The sequence below is a fragment of the Sorex araneus genome, chromosome 3, assembly GCF_027595985.1.
Source record: "Sorex araneus isolate mSorAra2 chromosome 3, mSorAra2.pri, whole genome shotgun sequence".
Lineage (NCBI taxonomy): Eukaryota > Metazoa > Chordata > Mammalia > Eulipotyphla > Soricidae > Sorex > Sorex araneus.
The window spans coordinates 68,613,416-68,639,061 of NC_073304.1; the positions used below are offsets into that span (position 1 = coordinate 68,613,416).

The window sequence follows — 25,646 nt, forward strand, 5'->3', positions numbered from 1 at the left end:
TGAACAGGATTTCACTTCGCATCTTCTCAAAACTCACCTAAAGTGCATTGCCTCCCCTCCCCAACACTGCCCCGTCTTGAAACCATGATTTTTTCCATATTTTACACAGCCAGAGGCAGCTTCTTCATTGATAAGACTGTAGCTTTAATTTTTCTGCCCCCCCCCACCTTTTTTTAAGTGAACTGATGTATTGGACCAGATTTTAATACAAACCTGACTTTTCTCTTTGTGAAGCCATACTGGAAACGAGATTCTAGTTTGTCTGTTTTTTTTTAAGCGTGCATTTCTGAAATGAGTACCTAAAAGAAAGTAGAAGATATAGAAGAGAGGGCACACCAACTTGCCTCTAATGGCATGGAATTTTTTTTTCTGTTCCACACAGGTAGATTTACCATTAGCAATAGTTAGAATGCTTGGACTTCCCTCCCTCCAACACTTCCCACCACTCTCTCCCCATTCTTCAGTACTTCGGTAGACAATCACACAATCCTCTTTATTGGAGCTCTACTCTTCATAAATATTCAAAGAGTGTCAGTCTATTAAATCCCCCACACTTCATTTCTAAAATATTTGCTTTGCCACTTGTGCAACAGATTTGGCTGTATCTGTCTTGAAAATTTCCTAGTTGGAAAAGATGCTAGAGTGCACCATTTGAACCCATTCCTTTCTAAAATATCATCTTTTCCCTTGGGCTTACACGCCTATCTTAAGAAATGGAATAATTTTTTCTAAAATAGTAAGATATAAATATTTCAAGAATGAAATTACTGCATTTTGGTTCATATAGATCTTGATTCCACTCATCCCTAATGTTCTCATTCTTGCAGACACTAAGACAGAAATAACTGATATTTACTTCCTAATATTATCTAGGCAGTATAAAGTGATTCTGGCTTTTCTTCAGTGTTTACAGATCACAAACCCTGATTAGTCATAGCTTAAAAGTTAGAAATGCTACTATTTGTTAATTTTTAGTTTCTATAAATACAAGAATACATATATTAAATAAGTGCAGAATGGTATATACAAAGTATATACCAAGACACTTTAAACATGGATTTTATTGGCTTAGGATTTTTTTAAGGACTTGGGTGTAGAAGCGCATTTTGTTAAATGGGAACATAAGCTCAGTTCATGAGAATGCCTACATAACTTTGACTACTTCGTCAAGTCAAACAGATCCTTGAAGCATTTATGTTCTGTCAAATATCATCAAAGTCTAAAACTTAGTTTCTTTTAGTTTGTCTTCAAGATTTTAGTTATAGACAATTAAAAGCAAAGAGTTTGGGGATAAATTCTTAAAACCACACTTAATGATCCATAGTAGGATCCAGAGAACTTTGGCTGGTAATGTTAATTTCTTTTCATTTTCTTATTGGAACAAATAATAGATCCTTCTTAACCAAAGAAACAATTCAAACAAATAATCACAACTGAGAATGTTTTCTTTAAAATATAATTTTAATTAGGATTGGGTTTTTTATTTCAGGTGGTAGACCAGTACTTCGTGAAGAGTTCTAGAGAACTCCTCCTTCTCAGTTCATTCTCAATGCACGGACACAGCCTGGGATACCAGGAAGGAGCAGAGCAACCTTCAGTCGCAGCAAAGCAGGCTCTCTCCTGCAGATTGAGTCGACTTTCAAAGAAATTATCCCTTCAAACAAACGCTTCACTTTTTTTTCTTTTTGCTGATATTTTGTAAAATAATAGTCTCACAAAAGGAATATTTTAAAACTTTTAAAAATGAAAATATTTATATAGAAGTCACAAAAAGATTGCTTTGCCTAACTAGTGTAAAAGGCAAAGCTAGAGAAGCATGCTGCTAATACCAAGGGGAAACTGATCCTTCTTCCACCGACCCCCTCCCTTTCTTTCTTGAACTAGTGTCTGGTTAGTATATGTGTGAATTCGAAGACAATATCTAAAGAAAAGGGGTTTTCTAGAGGACAAGACTGGCTATTTCTGACATGAATGCCTTTCCCGTTGTAATTTTTTTTCCGGACAAGGCGTGCAGATCATGTTTTCTCATAATTTTCAGAGCTACATCAACACACAGGAAAACAGAACAAAGCAAAAACATTTAGCAGTTAGCTAACATTTAACAGTTAGCCTTCCGTGTTCCCACACAGACCTACAATTAAAGTTTTTTTTTTCCTACTGGCCCCAGTCACTGGGTTGCCAAGGAATTTTTATCACCTCTCTGTTCTCTTCCTGCATACTCACTCTTTTTCTCTCCTAAGCAGCCTTCTTTCTCCTCCACAAGTGAAGGCAATTAGCAAAATACCTGCCTGACATTTGCCTGAGTCAAATACTGAGTCTTATTCCATTCCCACTTCACCCCCTTTTTATTTTCTTTCAGTTCCTTTCTTTTGGGGAAGGGTTAGAGGACTCTGAAGATGGGGAGAATCTTAGAGTTGAGAGGAGAGTTCCATTTCTTCAGGTACAGACTCATTCTGGCAAATTTTTCCAGCCTAGTGTCAGGAACTGGTGGCAGCTCTCACACCTACACAATATACCTGCCAGGTATACAATTGTGAAAATCACCTTTGCCTCCTACTAGGAAAAGGAGCTAACTTTCCCAGTTAGATCACCATCCGTTACTATTAATGTTTCACACTTGATCTCCTCCCTCTATTTCCAATCCCTTCATTTTATGGTCCCCTTTCCAGTCCTCCATACCTAGAGGAATCAGAAAAGTGGATGGGCTGTGGAGGGAGGGTGCTCATTTCTAATTTTTAAGTCGTCGCCTATCCTATATTTTCCTCAGGACCAACCTCAATCCCATCCCCTTCAGTCTCATGACAATCTGTTTATTTGTTCTTCTCAGACTCAGCTCTGTAAACATGCTTCCCAAATATGACATTTGCCCAAATTTTCCAGCAGAACTCCAGCAAGAGGGCACTACTCTTTCTACTCAAGTCTTTATTTGGCTGCCTTTGCTCCCAGTCTCCTTTCTTAGTTGATTTATTTGGCAATGGTGTCGGAGGAGATCTCTGTCGCAATGGAGAAGAGTAGGTACACAGTACTCAGTGTCATTAAAAGGACCTACCATATTAGACCAAAGAAGTCTCTACTAGGACACTTGAGTTGGGCTGGAATGGGTCATCCATGTAACCACTGAATCAAATGGAGGAATGCCCGACAGCAGCTGTGAAACACAAATTCACAATGACATGGATCCGTCTTCATCCTGTCGGCCAGAGAAACCATTTTAAAATTGTTTCTGCTATTAGCGTTTGCATTATTATTATTAACATCTTATTTTTGTTATTATCACTGCAGTTTGTGCTATTTTATTTTTGTTGTTGCCGCAGCTATTATACTATTCAAAAGAAGTTTAGGAAGATTAGTCAGATTAATTAGTTTATTGGTAATTTAAAGCTGAAAAGTGGTAATTAAGCCAAAAACTAAAAATGATCAGGGATGACTCATACCAATGTAGGATTTGGGAAGAAGAGAATCTAAATTTTGAATATAAAATTTGGCAGCTGTGAAATAAACAGGACTTGAGATCAGAAATATGATAATTGAAATATTCTTAGTCACTCAACCTCTCCCCCTCCTCTAAATTCAGCTTAAATCATTCTGAGATTTTCTTTATAGATGAGAACGTGTGTGTATCCATATATATATATATGTGTGTGTATATATATATTTGTGTGTATATGTATATTATATATATATGTAGAGAGAGAGAGAGAGAGAGAGAGAGAGAGAGGGAGGGAGGGAGGGGAGTCAGTCAGTCAGCCCCCTCCCTGGTCATGTTCTCAGAGAACAAAGCCCCAAGCTTGTTCTTTCTGTCACTTTCATTTGCATGTGGATATCCCTGGGACCTTCCAAACAAAGTTCACTCCCCTTCAAGTTTCTTCTCTTTGCTCTGGTGATACATATCCTTGAAGAGGGTGCATCATCTAAGACAGGTATACAATTTGAGTCTTTCCACAGACAGATTCCATGGAATATAAATTCAGTAATGCAATTCTCTCCACAACAAACTCTCTGCTCTCTTTCAAATATAATTAATGTTTTGATAGTGTGGTTCTTTAACTACATATATACACACAAAAACAGACGCACCCTCTAGCTTTGCTATTTGTGCATCTGAAGCAGAAGTGGATGTGACTCTTTCAGTGACTCCTAAAATTCCTCAACTCAGTCAGCCCACAGAGATGAAATCTGTTAAGGTAATAACTGCACAGTCTGTTGTATGCCAAAAAATATTCAAGACAATAAAAAATGTAAGCCCCTAGGTTTTGATAGTCATTTTTGGTCAAATTTATTAGAAAATAAAGGATACTATGAATTGATATTCTGATAGTTACTAGATAATAGTCAAAATTACAAAAACATTGTCCTGAACCACTGTTTGCCTTTTCCAAGTTTTGGTGGAAACAAAATTTCACAGTTTCCATTTTATCCAATTGGAGCTAAATTGACACAAATGTATAAAAACTAAGACCCACAATAACAAAATCAACATGACTTTCACAAGAAATTGCTTAGTCTGTCAAACACCTGATCTATGTTTTAGGTGAATTAATTAATTTAGTTGTGATCAGTTGTATATTGACATAGTTGCATGTAAAATAGATGGATATGTAGAATAACAATAGGCCTGTAGTAGTTAAATGAACCTCTATATTCAAGCGTAGCATATCCCTAGCATTTCACTTATATAAGCTATAAATAAAAACTGTAAGAGTAATTTTTGAAACCATAGGATATGTCATACTGTCTTTAATAAAATACAAATTTATAATAATCCAGTGGAAATATAAACCTTAATACCCTATAAAGTTCTTGAATTAAAGGAGGTATTTAAATCTCATACAATAGTTTTCAACCATCATGGACACTATTTAATCTGTGATTGTATAGGAGGTGTTGGCATGGGAAAAATTTTATATGCATTCCCTCTCAGCATAAATTTTAAAGGGGCTATGTAAAGAGGTTCAGTAGGAAGTATTTTGAGATATTATTTACCATGTTTTCATGAGGTGCTCTGGGATTGTGAGAGAATATGAAAGAATAAACAAGGAAAGGAGTACATGTGTCTGATTCCAAGAAGGTCTCAACTGGATGTGAAGGACACAAAATTATTTCCTCAGTGCAGCTCTGCAAAATGAGAGTGGTGGGGGGTGGGGAGCGGAGAGGGAGACAGAGGAAGAGAGAAAGAGAGAGTGCTCCATAAAAAACTCACTTATACTTTTTATTGTTTTGGAAGTGGGAGGGGTTGCTGCATCATGGGCTTTTCCCATTACTTTTCTCCAAACTTTTTTAAAAAATCTTGATTGTGGAAATTACTTGTCCCTTCATTCTCTCATGGGCTATATTTCAGTTACATTTTTTCAATTAAAGCATCTTTATAGGTATAGAGACTCAATCTTACTGCAGGACTACATTACCAATACCAATTGTTTGGGGACAATCAACTTGACCTCTGCCTCTACTGAGCTCTCTCTATATGTAAGATCTTTTTTACCATGGCGACCCATAATGCTGTATGACCTATCAAAAAGAAATCCACTCTCAGACATTTTATATTTTCTTCCAATTTCTTCCTGTTTTCTTTTGTTATTGAATGAGTCAGTGACAGAGCTACTTCTCTGATTTTCAAATGAGGTTTTGTTTGGCTCAGATTAATATTAAAGAAGATCACATACACGGTTGGAAAATATTGTTATTTTTCTTTAATGGGGAAAATTGGACTCCCGCGTGTCAGATCTGTGGTTTTCCGAAGGGCAATGGAAATGGTACTGACATCACTTTGCACTTTAACAATCAGATTTGGTCAGGGTACATGTTGTTTGTTTAACCCGACAGCTCCGTGCACCCCATCGCATGCTTTGCACACTCATTAAAACGATTATTCACGACCTGTCGAGTGTTTTCGGGTTCATTCACAGGAAAGGCTTGGAGCGAGCCAGAGCAATTCAAGTCAGCACTGTCCACTACTCCATGCACGTGAGGACAAGCTAGTGCGTGGGTAAAAAGACTTGGGGGGGGGGGGAGGAGGAGCACACTTTATCTTTGACTCCTGTTCATCCCATGCGTTGGAATCTCAATCTCGAAAGAATGCCAAGAGTGATTGGTCCTAAACAGCTAGATCGCTGTGTGAACTTCAAGGGCTTGGCACAAGACAGTAAAATAAAGTAAACCAAGTAAACAAACACACATCTCACCTTCAGCTCCTCCTTTCTATCATCTGCAAAGCTTAAGGTCCCAGCGCTGGCCCACCTCTGCCTATAGTCATGGAACAACTAGGCTCCACCTCTTAAGCGCTGACGCTGAGGATAAATAGTTTTAGTAAAACCCATAGATTAATTCCTTTTTTCTCAAAATCCTTTCGTTCTCAAAAATGGGACTGCATTAATCTTTCTCCCTATATTCCTTGTAAATACTACAAGGGGTAAGGGGGGCACAAAGAATGAAGAATGGGGCTGTTCACTGCATTTGGTAGAACCACTACCAATAATTAGCAAAGACAGACTCATCCTCAAAACTGCAAGTCCTAGAAAACAAGGTCCAAATAGCCCTCAATTAAATAAAGATTCTCTCCCTCACCCCCAACTCCACCTATCTCTCTCTAAATCATCTTCCAATAATTTTTATGACAATAAGAGAAACACAAACATTAGTGTATCACAATCTTCTGTTATAGCCTTGTACATACAAAGGACACACCCTATGGTCTTTACTTGTCTTATTCATTTAGAAAACCCCAAATCTTGATAAGAAATATTAATATACCAAAAATATACATATGTATTTGTATATGCCTTTAATAAGTACCGATGAATGCTGGAATCTCATCCAACACGAATGCCTCTCACAAAATTTAAATTGATACATTTTTAAAACATGCATTTCTGTATTCAAATCCTATTACTCTTCCATTTTTCATCCCAGTATCTAATGATCATCTTATTGTTATGAGGGTAACTTCATTATGTCAATAGGGAAAAAAGGCAAGACTCATTCACAAGTTTCATGCTATTAATTTTGACACCATAAAATAATTCCTTTTTTTCTATTCTATTGAAACATAGCAATAAAATGTGTGAAGAGAAGAATGAAATTTTTAAAGTAGCATGAAAACTTAATCAGAAACAGATGATTTTAATTGTTGAAAAGAAAGTATAAATAAGTAATAGTGTAAACTCTTTGCATTACTGTAAGTCGTTATCAAGTTTATTTAAAATTGATCTGTTAAGTGTATTTCCTATATAAGCTCTTTCATTAAAACCAACCCGCTATAATAAACAAGAAACAGATACTGAAATATATAAGAAAATAACTGAAAGCCTCTGCGTAAATAAAACACAAATCAATGCAGTAATTGACAACCCTATTGATGTGAGGATGATCAATTTTATTCTTCCAAACTGCAATCAGATCTTGCAGTGTATAATTAAAACTATATTTTTCAACTCCACTACTATATCTACTACTACTACTGAGAAAATAAACAAATAGGCTCTGTCTTTAGTTCTGATTTTACATGATTTCTTCTAGAATATTTTTGGTAGGATAAGATGGGTACTCTACTTTTTTCTAAGAAAGCTCTGGCAAACTTTAAACCACATAATTAATTACAAAAATTATAAAAGTATCAAATAATGAAATTACTACCTTATTCTTGTTCTGAAAATTTCAGCCTTCATCTTAACCTCTAATTATTCATTCAGCACGTTTTAATAGGAAAAACACAATAGTGCTCGTTATTTTAAAAGATTTTTTTCAACTACCTTTGGATTTTAAGGTTCTTGGGACCTTTTATTAAAACAAATGAAAGAAATGTCATTTTCTCCCTATATGCTAGAATCTGTCTATGGTTGTACGTACAAGCATTCAGAAACGAGGAAGGGGAGGGAGCATCTGCATTATTCCAGATTGTTTCAAGTAATGACTAGAAAACACACAAATGTCTTACTCAAAGAAATAAACATGCTTTGGATTTCTAGAAATTCAGAGCTAAAACACTTTTCAGACTTTGCTTAAACTCAAATTTCCTTTTTGAGAATATTTACCCCCGAGGGCCAGAATTAATTTAATTAGCAAGCACCGGTGTATGATGCGTTTGAGTAGGTTCTGTAGAATAGTGAAAATACGGTGTCCATATTTTTTCATCATCAACAAAGATGCTTATTTACATTAATTCTTGAATTAGTGTGATCCTTCTGAAGCACAGGCCTTTAAAAATGTCTCATTTTTTTGAAATTTGTGTTCTTAGAGTGATTTTTTCTATATAATATCGTGAACACATAAATAATAATTTTGATTATATTTACACTTTTTATGATTAAGTCTCTCTCTTTGATTCCTTATCTTCCCATCCAGGGAAAAGAATTAGAAGCCAGTGAACACACAAAAAATCATCAGTTATTTTTTAGGGCTAATTTAACAGATAATTTGACGTCAAACAACAATGATCATTAAATCTCAGAGCAGTGAGAAAAGGAAAGAAGTAAGAAACAAAGCTCCCGGAATCCACTATAGATTTTAGCCCTCCTGCCCAATCCACAGAACCCAGGACTCCAGAGGAAGACGCCTTTGCACCTTGAAAGCATTGATTCAAGGAGTGAGACAAAAAGAAAAGGGAGCGAAGGGGTGGTAGAAAAAAAAAACTGATGAAAAAGGACCCAAGTCGAGGGTTTCTAGCTGAAAAAGAAAATTTAACTTAAGCCTAAAAGAAGTATCGACATATGTCTAACAACTAAACACTCCCTTTCAATTCAGTTATGAATGTCCACATCCCGCCAAGTGCTGTCCTCTAATGCAGTTTATCGCGCAAGGCTGAAAACCGGGGGAAAGGATCATAGGCGTTTGGCAACAAGCCACATAAAAGGTTTGGGGACATTTTTTCTCTCCTCCCATCCACACAAATGCAGTTTTTAATTGTTTGTGAGTATTTCGAATACCTCTTTGGAGAACAACTTCGGGAACCTCCGCAGTCTCCCAGTTTTCATAGAGAGTTGGGTACCAAAGGTGTTAATGCACGGAAATTGGGTCTGGAGGATCGGGTATGAGTAGGTCAGGTCGAAAGTGGGTGAGCTCTATATTGCATTGTCCTTTAGCTCTCATTGTGTTTCTAAAGCTTGATAATTTCCCCGCACACGCGGGACATTGCGCGCGCGCGCGCGCGCACACACACACACACACACACACACACACACACCCCTTTTCTGTCCCCTAGTCCAAGCAGCTCTGAGTGATGAGGCAGTTCTTACCCCAGGCTACCCTTTTCTCTGTAAGAACACTTCATTTTGGACCACACAGGGTTGGGCAGAAAAGCCAAACTGCGTTGGAAATCGACACCGAAGAAGAGCACGGAAAGGACAGTGGAATAGAGAAAGATGTCAATTCCAGAGAAAACAGTTTTATCAACTAGCAAATAAGTGCTGAGCTCTGAAACCACACCAAGTAAACAAAAACAACTTTCGAGGGGTGGGCTGTGGGGTGTTGGGGTGAGGGGCGGGGGTGGGGGTGGACACAGAATAAGGAAGAAGAAAAGAGATGGGGGGTGGGGGGCAGCGCGCCAGCCAAGGTTCTGGAGTCAGTTTTCCTGGCACCAGCCTGTGTCAACTACCCAACTCGAGCTCTGCTTGTCCTGGGCAAGAGCGCCCTCACCTTGCTGCTCCCTGCGCAGCGCCCGGCTTCCCCCTCCTGGGGAATCGCGGCCACGGCGCTGCCAGCACCGCTCCGCCGCGCTGCGCCGCGCCACCCGGCCGCCCAAGTCATTTTCTGTACAGCATTCCCCACGCCGAGCAAACACCACCACCGGGTCCCCACCACCGCGTCGAATCCCGCCATCGCACCCCGCCCCAGCTTCGCGAGTCCCCGAGGCGCCTGCGAGGCCCGGGAGAAACCCGCAGCGAGCGCTCCCAAATAACGCTCGCTTCGGGCCCAGCCAACCTGCGTTTGGCGCGCGCTCAGCCACTCTCGGGACAGCCCGGGCTCTCGAGCTTAACGCCGCCGTCTCTTAAGTGTGCATTAAGAATCAATTATTTGCCTGCGATTCCCAACGCCGGGAACCGGCATATTCCCAGCAGGGACACAGAGTCAAGCTCTTGAATGGGGCTCAATTCCCAAGTCCTTCGGATGGGCGGAAGAGAAACTCCCCAGCCCTGTCCCGCGCCCGGCTTTCGCTGCTAAAATCTTGGGGTCGGGGTGGGCGGGTGGGGGGTGGAGGAGATCGCCTGGCCGATGCAGGCCAAGGAGTTAGGAGTGGAAGGAGGTTACAGTGTGACTGTGAAAAGAAGACAGAAGAGGGGGTTCTAGCAAAGAAAAGAAAAGGGGGAAAGAAGCAAAGAGAAGAGGAGGGGGAGGAGAAACGTGAGAAGGAGGCTAGTTGTGGACTGGAGAGCAGAGCTTTGTCTGAGATGAGATGAGCAAATCCTAAGGCTGTGGACGCCGAGAAAGGCCCGGGTAGGGTTTTCTCTCCAAGCTGCAATAAGATCCAGACGTCCTATTTCCCCGAAATGAATTGCTTTATATTTGGAGATCTAGTTCAGCAGCTTACCATCCCTTCGCAATTTTAACACACCGTCTTATCTTCATTTCTCTTTATCATAGATCATTTATCATTACACATCCTCATGTTTCTAGGGACCTACCGTGTCATTCTGCCGACACGGAAAAAAACAAAACACCACGCATTTTTTAGCGACTTCTGTTTACAGTGCACCCGCTTAGGAAAACACACCAAAAAAATTTTTTTTAAAGAAATATAAGAGGATGCCTCAACCCAGGACTCAGAGTTGCAAGCCCCATCAAAAAATCTGTCCCACAAAGCCTTGACCCTTCAGAAAGTACTTTCACTTACCAATCCTGGAGAGTGAGCTCTCTTGGAGTCCTTGCTTCCTCTTCCTTGACATCCTTCCGATAACCTCGGGCAGTCTTGGGTGGAAGGGGGGATGGGGATAGAAATCGAAAGAGAGAAGAGATTCAAAACATACCACTATATCATATATCCCCTGGAGCCACCTTGGCCTACATCTTGGAGACAAGGTCCTGAGAACTGACTGCAAGAGAGGGGGAAAGGTCGGTTTAGGGGCCGAAAACTAAGAGGTGAAATTTTTTTAAGTGCTGGCGATTGGGAGGAGGGGAGCCCCTGGCGGGAGGGTAAGAAAAGGGGGGGGATGATTAGATGGATAAAAGAAAGTTCTATAAAAACAAATCACAACAATCATCCCCCTCAAAAAAAAAGATGCAAAAGAAAACTGAGTATGTAATAAGTACTGAGAAAGTGGGCGCCTCTGAACTCTTACAGGTAGGTAATTCTTAGGAAAACTCAGACTTGTGTATGAGCAGAAAGCAGCATCTAGATGACCCCTATTCTTTCCCTATCTTCGGGATCTGGCCTTAAGTAAGACAAAAAAGGAAAGGGGTGCGATTTCAATTCAAGGTTCACCTACCCTGCTTGTTGGAACGGAGGTCCAGATTTTCATGTTGGAGAGTTCCATCTGTCTGGTAGGAGCTGGAGTGGTGTTGGGGAGAGGTTATCTGGTGAAGGAGGAATGTACAGGAACCCCGCCCTCTAGGCACAGTTACACAACCCCAGCAAACCCGTCTCAGCCAGCTCTAAAACCTCTAATGATCTTCACCTTCACCCTTTGTTAGCCTACTTGTCCCACTGGCTCTCAGTACCAAACACAACTGTCAGCGGCAGGTAGTCATAAAATTTCTCAAAAGCAGAATTATTTCAATGCATGCAAATTCCTCAACAAAGTTGTTGGAAATAGACTTAAAAACACATGTATCTATTTAGAGCTCTAAATATATTTCATGTGTCCACCTATTTGGATGAAATATTCACCCACTGATATACAGTAAAATCAATACACAAGATTCTTTGACTCTTTACCTCTATTTTATGCAAGTTCTAGAAACCAAATGAAATCTTCCATGGCCATAAAGATACTTGCATTAAATCTTGCTAGCTCTAGACTTCACGTGTTCACTTGATTTCCAATTTTGTAATAAGTTGAAGACAATGTGGAAGATTTCTTTTCACTGCCCTACAACAACCAATTTTTCAATGTTTTATAAATTAATAATTTTATTAACTCCAAACCAGAGAAATTCAAGTAAAATATTTAAAACCAGAAAATAACTTGTAATTTGGGATTTCAACTTTAAAGTGATCACGTTCAGTTCCCAAATTTCAAAAAGAGCAACCTTCATCTCACTGAAAACAATTAAAGTATGAGAAAGGAAAGACTTCACAAAGTTCTGCAGTGTTTTTTCTGGCATAAGCTAATTTTACCTGGCAAAGGTAGGTGACAACAAATATCAACACAACATTAGAATCAACCAATTTGTTGCAAAAAAAAAAACACTATTAGATATCATACTGGTCTGTCACGTGTTTTTAAAGAGAAAACTTGGGATTATAGGACAGACTGAGGTAAATAAAATGTCCACAGTGAGATTTTGGAGACCTTTGCAAAGTTCTCTCTGTATACTCCACTTAATATTGAGTATGCATATTAAACATGCCATTTTTACTCCATTATATTGGATATGTATCCAAGCAGAATGCCTCTTCCAGTTTTAGTTCTATAAATTGAAGGGAACTCAGATTTACTCTTAATCTTAAAATATAAAATTTGCCATTGAAATTCTATTTCTCAAATCATGCAAATAAATATTTCGTACAAATTATTTAATGTGAACAGAAAAATATAAGCAAAGGGGAAATCTTTCTTCTATATCTATGCTCCTGTCCCTCATTATACGTGTTCAACTTTCCTCTTAACTTTTAATATGCAAAGACTATATTTTTTCTGTGTTAGTACATTCTCAGTCAACAAATAAAAACCATAATAAAAGCAAACAACACATCATCACTGTTTTCAGTCTATACACATTTGTGCTATAATTCTAATGGGAATTCCTTTGCCTGATCTCATTCACTTGGGCTCTACTACCATTTTTCTACTACTTTTAATGAGCTATAAATATGATTTCTAAAATAATCATTGACAATTTCTTTCATGCTTAATATTCTGAAGAACTTAATTTAAATGAAATGCTTAATAATCACTGAAGCTTAATTTCAAAAACATGAATCTCTCATGAAACTGCTCGTATAATAAGAAAATAAAATGCCCAATGAGCTTAAAGGGGATAATTATACTAGCTGTCTTGGCCTATTTTGGTTTGCTCCCACTTGTGTATATTTGGTTCCAGCTCTTTTAATTTTCCTGGCCCTTATCTTTTTGTCTTTCTTAGATCTCTCTTTTTTGGTTTCTGTCTCATTCTATTTTCTTCTTTTCATTTTGGTGGTGGGATATTTCTTTTTCTTAAAGATCCTTCTCTCTCCCTCCTCCCTTCCCCTCCTCTCTCTCCCCCTTCTTTCTCTCCCTCTCTGTCTCTATCCCTCTCTCCCCAGTCAAACCCAGTCGACTCCATGTTTCAATATTAATTATTCTGAATTTCTGTTTCCCATTTCAAATCTATTGAGTCAGCTTGTTTCTCTCCTAGACTTTTTTTTCCCCTGAGCAACTCTCTAAGTGTTTGCCGATAACATCTCGGGGACAGATTATTTTTCATTGGGCCCATTGTAAGAAGTAGCCAGCTTATTGCATTACTGCAGAACACATTTCAGACTATACAATTGTAACAAATGAACAACTTGTCCTCCATAGACTCACCACAGGATCCAATTAGTTACTAAACCTTTTACTTAGGTTTTCTAATTATTTATCGAAGAAGTCATAGCAATTGGATTGCTGAAACAATTCAAAAAATGTTTTCATTGTTCCATACATATGCATATATATGCATACATATGTATATTGCAAATTAAAACAAAATTATGACTATAAGCAAGAGGAACAAATCTCTAAGTTATACAGACATATTTAAAAGGGAATCAAATAAATACCTCTAGATTGTAAAAGTAAAAGGAGAGGCATTTTATACTTTTTCGGAACATCTAGAATTTTAAACTGATATAATTTTAAAATATAAACATTGATCTGCAAGCCATTACAACAGGTGATCAGCAAAATCTATATTGCAACTTCAGCACATCTTTATTAGAATTCTTTCATTGTGGATAAACAGCCACAAAAATAAATGCTGAATTAGAAAGTATAAATACAAATATTTAAACAAAATATTTGCAGCATTCATAGCGCAAATTTTTACCTGAACTAAAGGGCTCTGTGTGTCTATGTATATGTATTATATATGTTACATATGTGTGCATTATATTCACTTCTATCTAGCCATATACATATATTTACTTAAAATTTGTCAAGTCCTATAAACAAGATACCTGAAACAAAATATATAAAAAGCATTCTATTAACTGATTTGAAAATAAACACAAGGTAAATAGCTATGCACATAAAATTAAATTATATCTTTTTGCTGTATATCTACAGAAAATTAAAAATATCAGCAGACTTAATTTTGTTTAAAGCTTGTGTTTATTTAATAGCTTGCTCCTTGTAAAATTTAATTCCGCAATGGGAAAAAAATACTATTTTCAATTTTTCAAGTCTCAGTTCAATGAAAGGAGCACTTTAAATCTCAGTTTGGCTGAAAAAGCCTTTAACTTCCCTAGAACTTTAATGGTCTTTTTAAAAATTAGCTCTATTTAATAAAAGAGACAAAAGTATCAAGATATATATGAATTTAGCCTATTTTTTATTTCTGTGTGTTCATAGTAAACATTTTTGTAAGTGACAAACACGGGCATATGACCACAGTATCACAATCAAGAAATTTTAAGACAACATTAACAATCACTCAAATTTATGCGGCATTTGCGCAACACAGGTTACATATTTGCAAGGTTTACCTATAAGTACAATAGGTATTAACATTCCACTACATTTAGAAAAAATAAAAGTGACCTGTTAGTGACCACATACATCAAAATATACACAACACAAACTGAAGGCAATCATTAATTTTGTCCCCTTCCAATTCATTTGAATGGGCAGTGCTGCCAACTGAAACAACTTTTCTTTTTTTGTGTGTTTGTTTTTGTGTGTTTTCTTTTTTAATACTTAGTATACCAAGTGCATTTTCTAGAACCCAATCTTTGGTCTAAAAGTAAACAAAAAGAGGGGGGAAAAACAGCTTTCAAAGAAAAGGACAAAACAAATAAATGGCCAAAAGAATTTCTTGGGCACCTTTACTACGAATGCTCTTAAATACAAATTACAATTTAACATTTTTTAAAACTCTCCCCATAATTTAGGTTGTTCTCAAGGTCTGCGTCCACCCTAGAGATCCATGATAACTTATAATACTGCACACATGGAACTCCGGCGGCTCTCAGAGATAGGCTTGTCAGGTTTGAATGAAATGGCAAAGCAGTCACTATTTAGATACACATTCTACTATAATTTTTGACTTCCGAACCTTATATTCTACAATGTATTCTCCCCGCATTGCACCTCGCTGACACTCCACACCTTGTTAGAATAATCAACAACCCTAAAGACTGAACAAACGTACAGAAATGGGGGGGTGGGGGGGCTGGGGGCGGGCTTAATAAAAAATACCTGGACTTATTTTTTTTTTAATTATCATTTACAATGCAAATGTGTGTAAAACGTTCACTTACAGTCTGGTCCGGGGGAGGTTAATGTATTAAAGGGTTGGAAGAAGACCCCTGATTTTGATGTGTGAAATAATCAGACAGTCCCCCGGACAGTCCCGTCGTGAAACTTGGCAAAGAGGGTCTTAAAGACTCACAGGGCAGGGTGGAGGGCGCCTGCGGAGACGTGGACGACGACGCGGCCCGGGCGCTCATGGACGTGCTGCTCTGCGAAGTCATTGACGGGTGCGGGACGTGGGGGAAAAAGTAACTGGTCTGGCCCGCGAGCAGGTTGACCGAGCAGGGGTTGAGGGAGTAGGTCCCGGAGCAGGGCACCGACAGGCCGCAGGGCACCGAGGCGGCGAGCGCGGCGGCCGTCAGGTGGTGCGTGGCGTACGGGATCTCCCCGTTGACCAGCCGGTCCACGCTCAGGCCGTTGGCCGTGGAGAAGGAGTGGTTGTTGCCCAGCGAGTTCTGAGTCAACACGGAGCTGTAGGGCATGGGGTGGCTGGGGTAGGCCGACGTGGTGCCGTTGTAACTCAAAGTGCTGCTGGCGCGGGGGTGGTGCAGGGACAGGAAGGGCGACATGGGCCAGTAGAGGGAGCCGGCGCGGTCCATGAAGGTGAGGCCCGTGGAGGTGAGGCGCGCGCCGCGCTTGAAGGCCAGCTTGGCCCGCGACGTGGTGGAGCGGCGCCGCAGCTTGCCCGTGGTGCCGCCGATGAACACGTCGTCGCTCGACGGGTCGAGCATCCAGTAGTTGCCCTTGCCCGGGTCGTCGTAGTGGCGCGGCACCTTCACGAAGCACTTGTTGAGCGACAGGTTGTGGCGGATGGAGTTCTGCCAGCCCTGCTTGTTCTCGCGGTAGTAGGGGAAGTTCTTCATGATGAACTCGTAGATGCCGTTGAGCGTCAGCCGCTTCTCGGGGCTCTGCCGGATGGCCATCATGATGAGCGCGTTGTAGCTGAAGGGCGGCTTCTCGTACTTGCCGTTCTTCTTCTCGCCCTCCTTGCCCCCCTCCCCGTCCTTGCCGCCCTCGCCCGCCCCCTTCTTCTCCTCCCCCCCGGCGCCGGCGCCCTTCTCCTTCTCGTCCGGCCCGACGGGCGCCAGCTCCCCGGGCCCCGCGCCCGGCTCGCCCTTGCCGCCCAGCCCGTCCGCTTTGGCCCCGTCCAGGGCGCCGGCGGGCGGCGGCGGCGGCGGCGGCGGCGGGAGCAGCAGCTGCTGGGGGCCCTTGTCGTCGTCGGCGGCGGCCGGGGCGCCCCGCGCCTGGGGGGGCTGCGGTGCCTGGGGCGGCGGCGGCGGCGGCGGCGGCTGCTGCTGCGGCGGCGGCGGCGGTTGCGGGGCGGGCGGCGGCGGGTGGTGGTGGTGGTGGTGGTGGTGGTGGTGGTGCTGGGGGTGGTGGCTGTTGTGGTGGCCGTGGCTCGCGTGGTGGTTGTCGTTCTGGACGGCCTCTGGCACCAGGCTGTTGATGCTGAACGAGGACTTGGGGATCATTTTCACCTCTTTCCTATCTCCCATGTCCAGCATCACCCAGTCGTCGGGGGGAAACGGCGGCGGCGGCGGCGGCGGCGGCGGCGGCGGCGACTGCGCGGGAGCGGGGCAGCGGCGCGGCGGGCGGTGGCGACCGATGGGTGCCGAGCGGGGCGCGGGTGGCGGCGGCGGCACTGAGCGCTCCGACAGCAGCGCAGTTGGACCGCAGGCTCCGGCGCTGGCAAGTCATGTAGCAAAAGCAGCAACCACCCCTCAGGAATTAGAAGAGGGGGGGAAAAGGAAAAGAAAAAAAGAAAGAAAGAGAAAAAAGAAACAACCACCGCCCCGGGGGTGAAGCTCCCTCGCTCCCAACTCTTACTTCTTGGTCTCCCCCCCCACCCCCCGCTCCCCCCCTTTTCTGCTGCTTCCTCCTCCTCCTCCTCCTCCTCCACCTCCTCCTCCTCCTCCTCCTCCTCCTCCTCCTCCTCCTCCTCCTCCTCCTCTCGCAGCAGCAGTCACAGCAGCAGCAGCAACAGCAGCCCAAAGGGGGGGGGGGTGGGGGGAGAGCCGGGCGGCGGGCGGGCGCGTCCCGGAGCGGCCGCGGCGAGGCTGGGGAGACAGCGATCGAGGCGGCTATAGCCACAATTAATTTTCCGAGCTACAGGCGCACACTAGGGCTGTAAAAAAATTTTTGGTTTAACCTTTCCTACCTCTGGGCCAATCAGAGCCGGCGGCGTGCGGGAGCGTCTCCCCTGCCGTCGACCAATCGCCGGGCACCGACCCACCCACACCCCCCCGGCCCCGCCCGCCGGCTCCCGCCCCTTCGGTGCTCGCCTGCCCCCCACCCCCACCCCACCCCCTTCCCGCCCCCTCCTCGGGCCTCGGCCTCAGGGCCGCGCCGATCGGCGTAAGAATGCGCCGAGGGAGCACGCAGCGTCGTGGCCCTTCTCGGCGCCCCCCTGCACCCGGCTGGGCCGATCCACCGAAAAAACCCGCTCTTAGGGCAGAATAGCGCACAGGCCTGGGCTCCTTCTCACTGTATTGGGTCTTTCTCGTGTGAGCGTCAATATTGTCCTTACCGATTAAAGTTTGTATCCATTTTTTTAAAAATGATTTTTAAGCGGGGGCGGGCGGCAGTGGCGGTGGGTGCGGAGTGGGAGTGCGGGGAGAGGACTTGCAAGGAGAGGGCAGGAAATGGAGGAGGAGGAAGAGGCGAGGCAACACTCTCCCCGTGTCGGCCCTGCAGGCCCAGGTCGGCTATTTCGGAGCCCGTAGACGGAAAACTGTGTCCCTTGTTAGGGCACACTCCGGGGAGGCTTCCGATGGTTTGGGGAGGAGACACCCAGCCCTGGCGTGGGGCAGGGGGGTTGGCCTTTCCCTCCCGGGAGGAAGGTCCTGCAGAGGTTTGGTCGGAGGGGGTTGAGGAGGAGGAAGTGGGCAGGCGAGCACGGGGCCAAACGGGGGTTACTTACTCGGTTCCCGGGGCCCGGGCGGCGGCGGCGAGCTCGGAGCTCGGGAGCCGCTGGGTTGCCGGGCCTGGGGCTCCAGGCGCTGCGCGGCGGGCGGGGGCGGCTCAGCGGCGGGCGTCTCTGACGGCCTCCCCAAGTGAGGGGTGCTCAGAGAGAACACAATACCAAACAGTCTCGAAATAAACCAGGTAACACATGCTCGCGTGTGCGTCTCTTCCTTCCCCTGCGCTGCTGCTCCAGACCGTCGCTTACGCGCGCAGTCCTTGCCTCCTCGCCGCAGCCAGCGTTTGCTCAGCTTCTGCTCCGAATTGGAAGCGAGTTAGCCCCCGAGCGATCACCCTGGAAATAGTTTTCATTTTGCTTGTTGACATTGGAGGGAAAACAAGGGTGGGCGTCTGTTTCTTTCCATCTTTTTTTTTTTTAAGCCCTCCTATTTTCACTGCCTCTTTTCTTTTTTTTTCCTCCCCGTTTTCTCAAATGTTTGTATTAGATGCGGTCCTCTGTCCCGAAATAACCGCACACGGGAGCTAGCCCTTTTCCCACCCAGAATGCTGTTGTTGAAAGGCACTCGGGAGATTGGTGGGAATGAAGGTTACCCCAATCCCAGTTTCTTGGGCTTCAGGACTGGGAAGATTGGGTTGAAGGCTGAAATGAGTGGGAGAGTTTGTGATTCGGGGGCTTTAAAAGGATCCCGTGGCCAGGGGCAGGGCTAAGGCCCAGCATTTCCCAGGGATTGGAATTTGGTGCGGAGCACACTGATCAAAAGCTGTTTCACCCCACATGGGTACATAACCACATTTTACCGAGGACTTAGCCCTGACAGAAGAGGGAGGTGGCGGAGAAGCATAAACGAAAAGCACTTTTTCCCTCCTCCGTAAGGTAAATAATCATGCAATGCAAGCATTTCTTCATTTAGATTAAACTCAACTAAGTCACCGGGCCAATCTGGTGTTCAAGAAAACGGAGGAAGCAAAGTGGTGCCTATAGGCTATGTTAAAGTTCAGCTCTAATGTAAAGAACGTAATTGGTGAATACTCAGGTCAGGCTAATGTGGAGGGGGGTGATTTCACCCTTCCTCCCTCCCCTCCTCTCACCCCCCTTTGTATTCTGAGTCAGAGAGAAATAGACAATTATATGTAGTCAGTGATTCTTACATATGTACCTATTAGTAATGCCATAATAAAAGAGTTTTGAGCATTGGACCGAGTCACCTCCAATAGCCTTCCACTGTATATATGTAGTATGTATTGCCCCCTATGTCTAGATAATTTCCTTACATTGATACAAACTATTTGCATGTTGAAAAACTCAAGGGTTCCAGTGATCACCGTTGATAGTGACATGGCTCCAAACACTGACTTCTAGCTCGGGATTTCTTACAGAGCCGGTGAGCTAATGGGCTTTGCGATGGGCCAGAGATCTATGGGCCTTCCTCTTCCTGCTCATTTTTTCTCCTCCCACCCTTCTCCCCTCCTCAGGCCTATTATTCCTACTTTTACTCAACTCTTTCCTCCCTCCTCCCCTCTCCCCCCACCCAACTTCTCCCTCCATTTCTCTCCCGCACTCCATTCCTCCACCTACTCCTCCCCATTTCACCCCCCAACACCCCCCCCTTCTCATCACCACTTATAATGGCACACAAGGGCTCCCTCTGAGGTGGGCTGCCCGGTACGTTTTCGTAGTCGGTCTAGCGTGAAATGATTCGGTGTAACCGGATTCTTGGGAAAGGACAGGTTACGTAAACATTTACTGATGTGGAGTAACTATACTATTTGTACTCTGATATGCAGGAAGGAAAGTGTTGATTAACACAGAAGAAAAAAAAAGCGAAATTAGCTGATTGCATGCTCATAAGTGCAAGCTGTCATTGAACTGCTTTTAAAATAGACACAGCTGGGTGTTTGTGTTGAAAAATTTCTTGTGTTTTTGCTAATACTGAAATAAGCATGATTTTGTATACCAAACATTTTCAGATCATTAAAATTTGTAATCTGTGCTGGTTTTAAACACAAAGAAAAGAAACAGAATCATTTCGATGTAAAATTTGCTGATATTATATTAACTCAATCAGGTCTGTACAAATTGTGCATTGTGCCTCCTAAAATCTGTTTGATCAATTTAATACACAAAGTGCCAAACGTGGGTATTGTTTGTTAACATTGGACATTTTATTCAAATCTGAGCTCAGCAGCAAACTGGAGAAGCATTCCTTGAATACAACACCAGCACTGACTGATGAATTTTTAATGCTTTAAGGTATTTCTTAGGTCAAAGCTGACTGTACATTGCTTTGTATTCCTGCACAAAATTTTAGCAGGTGAAAATAAATTTTTCTTCTGTTTTATTTCAAATAGCAAAAACTAGGGTCTGTTAATGAGACTGTATTCATCTGATCTTATGTGCCCAGAAGCTTATAGTGACTGGGGAAATGTTTTGCATGCAAATTAAGAATGTGTTCCATTAAGGGTGGCATGTATACAAGTCTCTCAAAATAGGATATTTGTATAGGAATAGACGATAGTTTAATATAATCATATTAAAGATTTATTCTCCTCAGTGACAAAGGACATTTGCAATTTGGGGGGAAGGGAGTCTGAATTCCTATTAGTGATTTTAATTGGACTTTATGATGAACAAGTGCTGTGCATATATAAGCATATACATTTATACAGGTGTGGGGTAGATGTGTTTCTCAAAACATGAACTGTTTACTCAGCAGCCCACGTTTGTCTTAGCCATAGCTTCTTTTTAGAACTGCCACAGATGAAGTGGAGGGGGAGGGGGTTCTTGGGCAAAGTATTGTGCAAGTTGAAAGTCCCTGATGGGGCTTTGTATGTCCCATGGGCCAATTTGGGTACAAATTAGATTTGAAGGACTGCCCAGGGCTACCTCTTAGGGAAGAGTCCCTAAGAACCTGATTCCCTACCTCTTTATTTCCACCTCAGTCAATATCTGTGATTACTTTGGAGAACATCCACTGGTCTCAGATTTGTAATAAATTCTGCATTATTTTAATTTTTCCTATCAACTTTATCCTCACCTCTTGTATACATATCCACAAATAAATACACTGTCAACAAATCAAAGAAGAACAGAAAGCAAATGTAGTTTCTAGTCTATGTAATAATGCATTCCTCCCTATGTCTGTAGTCTAACCCCCATCCCCCATTCTTACCCTTCCAGGACAGACCTTGTGAAAAACAAGCGGTTCCAAGGGAAGAATTACTTGGGAAATGAATTGGATTATTCAGTCTCCAGCTTTAATTAATAATCTAAAGTCTATAGCTCATGCCTTCAAGTAGGCAGCAGCAAATTTAGTTTTCCTGATGGTGTTACATTGTGTTCCTTAAGTCCTAGTTCCAGCTGTGCATTGGAACTTTGCCTCCTTTTTTCCTTGTTATCTGTTGGTTACAGGAGGGCAGGCCATATTTACCTAAAATCCAACCAGCTCCCCGAACCCTGGACACGGTGTCCTTGGAGTGACGCCCAGCTCTGGTTAAAACACCCTCTTTCTGCAGATGCACTGGGCAGTCCTTGACCCTCTGATATTTGGGAACTAGCAGAATCCATGCAGGTGCATCTAGGTTTTCCAGAGACCCAGTTACAAGCAAGGCCTGCCCTGACTCCAGTGCTCTCATCTGTAGTCCTGTTCTAACAGTAGGTAATGGTGCTAACATTTAGTGATTATAAGTTACTCTTTAGAGTGTTGTATCTTTGTTCTGTGGGTTTTGGTTACAGGTTATACGATTAGGTTTGCAAGAACAGTAGTGAACTAAACTTCTCAGTAAGAGGTCTTCACACCAGGGAAGTGTTACTTTTCTGCAGCAGCCCTGCCTCGTCACTCATTAGGGAGCTGTAGGTTGTCAAGCTGCTGCTCTCAGCACACGCACCCCACACATGCACCCTCAATATCTCTGGGCACGAGCCTGCGCAAGCACACAACACACGCACACAACACACACAGAGAGAACTAAAACTAAATTAAGAAGCCGATGATTAAGACGAATGTCTACTAGGCCTGTCATTTCAGCATCCTTCCATCATAACATTGTGGCACCAGCAATTTTGCTTGAGAACCTTGAGAAAAAAAATTATGGGAGAGCCTCCTGTTTGAGAATCAAAATGTTTAAGTTGTATAGGATAGGAAACCCTTTGGAAGAGAGAAAGTCCAAGATGAAGAAGAAGGAGAAGGGAGAGAAGGAGAAGAAGAGTAAAGAGAACAACAGGGCCTCAATAGAGCTCCTTGAGATTCTCCCAACTACATTTCTGTGATGGTGCCATAGGTTCCAAGCTTTCTGAAGGCAAGTACATACTCATTCTATTATGCAGCAACAGACACCTGGGAAATACCTTTTCTCAACATCACCACTGGGAGAGCAAGGCACAGAAAGATCTACCATGAAATATTACCACCCCAGGGAAAAGGCACCTTAAAGTTCCTCCAAATAACTTCTCTGCTGAATACTGTGCACATCTCCTATAAATGCAAAACACTCATTACCCTTTTGCTTGTTTCCTGTTATGTGCCAGCATACTCTGATATCTTCACACATGGACCAGCCACAGAAGGATGTGAGCTCTTGAGAGTTAGAAAAAGGCCTGTTCCATTTCTTTGACGGGATCCATTTAGGAGACTTGATTCCACACATATTGAAAAGTGAGCCCAGAGCACCAAATTCCTATTTCCTCTCTCTGTTTGCCCAAGGATTTGATGCAGCCCATGCTTCTTCGAAAGGGTCAAGAGAAACTAAAGTGAGGCATGAATTGAGGGATATTGTGATAGTAAACCAGAATGCAAACCAAGCTCTCTGTTCTAAAAAGGGAGAAACAAGACTTGACAAAAGTCAGAATACAAGACACTGCTATTTTGGATTTCTCATCAGTACAACACCAAAGAGGGAGAAAAGGTTTCAACACACACACACACACACACACACACACACAACCAGGCAGAAATAAAAGCTTACAGGGCTCAAAATGTTGAACGCCCCATCACTATTCTCATTAATTAGTTATAATTAGTTGGAACTACAATTGAGTTCTTGGAGGACTCAGAACAATATACTTTGGGAAGTGATACAGTACTCTTGGGAGATCCGTGGACCATTTCCTCTATTTTGAAGCATCTTTCCAAATGGTCCCCCACACTCCAATCATTGAGGGGAAAGATCAAAAGGTGTGACTCCAGGGCGGTTATTGGGTGTCAGCTCTGAACCAATCACCCCTTCAGGAGTTAAAAGTACACAGAGAGCACTGAGAAATTGAGGATGCCTTGGTGAGCCTATATCAGTCGGTTTTAGGAAGTAATCGCACCCACTGATGCTCGGTAGAGGAAGGAGCAGAGGAAAGTCTGCACGGGGCACGCGGGCCTGGAGGCTCAGAGAACCGTCCACCCCAGAGTGCCCCTTAGCGTGGGGGAAGTCATGAGAATGTAAACAATTTACTATTTACTTTCAAATACACCTGCGTGGTGTAAAAAAAAAAAAGACAAAACAAACAAACAAAAAACTCCCTACGGGACAGACCCATAAATCAGTTTTCATTAGGCGCCTCTCTCATACCTACCTACCTCATGAGTCTCCCAACCGGTGATGCTAGGCGCTCCTCCCCTCCCCCATCACCCGGAACTGTAGAAAATCTGCCCGAGAAACGTTTCTCCAAAGGTCTTGCACTTCTCCGTCTCCGGAGCAGCGCGAGGCAGTGACTGCCCGGGTTCCTGGGGAGGACCGCGCCGAGCGGGGCTCCCCGCGCTCGCCCGCGCGCTGGCCCTGCTCTCCTTTGTGACTCGAGCCTGCCGAGCACAATCAAGCTCGAGGTCTCGCTTTTAGGTTCAATTTCCAGATTCCCACCCCCACTCCCGCCTCCACCTCCCTCATCCCCCCCACCCCGAAAGTTACCTTTTCAGCCTGATGTCTCGTGTTTGCACATGAGAGCAGAACACGCGCCAACAGATCAATATTTTTGGGCTAGGAGGTCATCTGCCACCGTAACCGCGGAGAAAAGAGAGAGAGTGAGGGAGAGAGAGAGAAATCAGGTTTTTGTTTGAGCACAGCTCAGTTAAGAGACCCCCAAGCGGTGCAGGTGAAGTTGACTCGAGTGTGCCCCTGCCCGGAAGAGGTGCGGAGCCCAGTTGGGGAGAGCGGTGACACCTGGATCTCCCTCCGGCCCCGGGGAAAGAGACGCGCGCGGGGAGTGCGGGCGTCGCCGGGGCCAGAGTGCTGCGGCTTGGCGTCAGGAACAAGTTACCGTTATCACGCGAACGCGAACGCATCCGTGTCGGGATCCACAACAAAGGTGGTGTCGGGGATCCCTTTTGACCAAACCAAGGAGCAATGCCATCCCGAAAGCTAGCTACACGGTCACCCTTTTTAGTGTTCTTCTTCGGGGTCGGTCCCTGGGCGCGCCGCGGAGAAAGTAACGTTCGCCCTGCAAAGCGCGGTCCGCAAGTTGAGCTCGGGGCGAGCGAGCCAGCTAGTTTGAGAACCCGGGAGCACGGCGGCCGAGACGTTTCCACGCTTTCCCCTCCCCGCACCTTTTCCTTTCCACCTTCTGAGCGGGCAGAGGAGCCGGGAGCGGCGACAGAGCCCGGCTCCATCCGAGCGCCGCGGGCGAAGCTGGCGGGCCGCGCGGCGCGGGGTCTAGGCGCGTAGCGCGCGGGTCTGGCTCCAGAACTGTCCCCTTCGCTCCTCGGCCGCCGCATCACGGGGGTCGTTGCCCCGCAGGCTCCCCGCCTGGCGGAGTCTACACCCGAGGGAAGCGGAAAGACCCCCCGAAGGGGACCAGCTCCTCTCCTTGGAACGCTCAACGGGGCCCAGAGGGTTTTCCTGGAGGAAGTTCTAAGTCTCGACCCCAAGACAATGGCCTCGGAGGGTGAGGGACACTTGAGTTTTAAGAAGTCGGGAATCACACATGAAACTTTAATTTTCTCATTAATTAGAAGCAATTCCTTTCCCCTATTTTCATATGCACACATTATTGATCAAACACTCCAATTTACTTGGAGGCGGGGGAGGCTTAAAGTATCTTCAGCACGGACTCCCCATTCTTTGTTCCCTAGGAAGATTTTCCAGCGGTGAGGCTGGTTGGGATCAATTAGCACTGGATTTTGCCCCAGGAACGCTCCCCAGGGCGGACACTTGGAGCCAACT

At 43.9% G+C, this 25,646-nt stretch overlaps 1 protein-coding gene across 8 annotated transcripts; it reads right to left on the bottom strand.

Annotated features, from left to right (window-relative positions):
* Window positions 1–283: 283 nt before the first annotated feature.
* Window positions 284–24,592, bottom strand: FOXG1 (forkhead box G1). Of its 8 annotated transcripts, none has more exons than XR_008629124.1 (6): window positions 18,502–19,145; window positions 15,721–17,267; window positions 11,418–11,479; window positions 10,826–10,899; window positions 3,050–3,190; window positions 284–299 (listed from the first exon to the last, which is right to left on the bottom strand). XR_008629124.1 is itself a non-coding variant. In XM_055130147.1 (6 exons), the coding sequence occupies exons 3-6, from the start codon at window positions 17,084–17,086 to the stop codon at window positions 3,103–3,105; spliced, it is 1,590 nt and encodes a 529-aa protein (XP_054986122.1). In that variant the 5' UTR covers window positions 17,087–17,267; window positions 18,502–18,837; window positions 24,396–24,592; the 3' UTR covers window positions 1,302–3,102. The 8 variants fall into 8 exon arrangements, 6 of the variants coding, with proteins under 6 accessions (XP_054986122.1, XP_054986124.1, XP_054986123.1 ...); XM_055130147.1 differs by lacking the exon at window positions 284–299 and adding an exon at window positions 24,396–24,592 and having other exon boundaries at window positions 1,302–3,190; window positions 18,502–18,837; XM_055130149.1 differs by lacking the exon at window positions 284–299 and adding an exon at window positions 24,068–24,253 and having other exon boundaries at window positions 1,302–3,190; window positions 18,502–18,796.
* Between the last annotated feature and the right edge of the window lie 1,054 nt (window positions 24,593–25,646).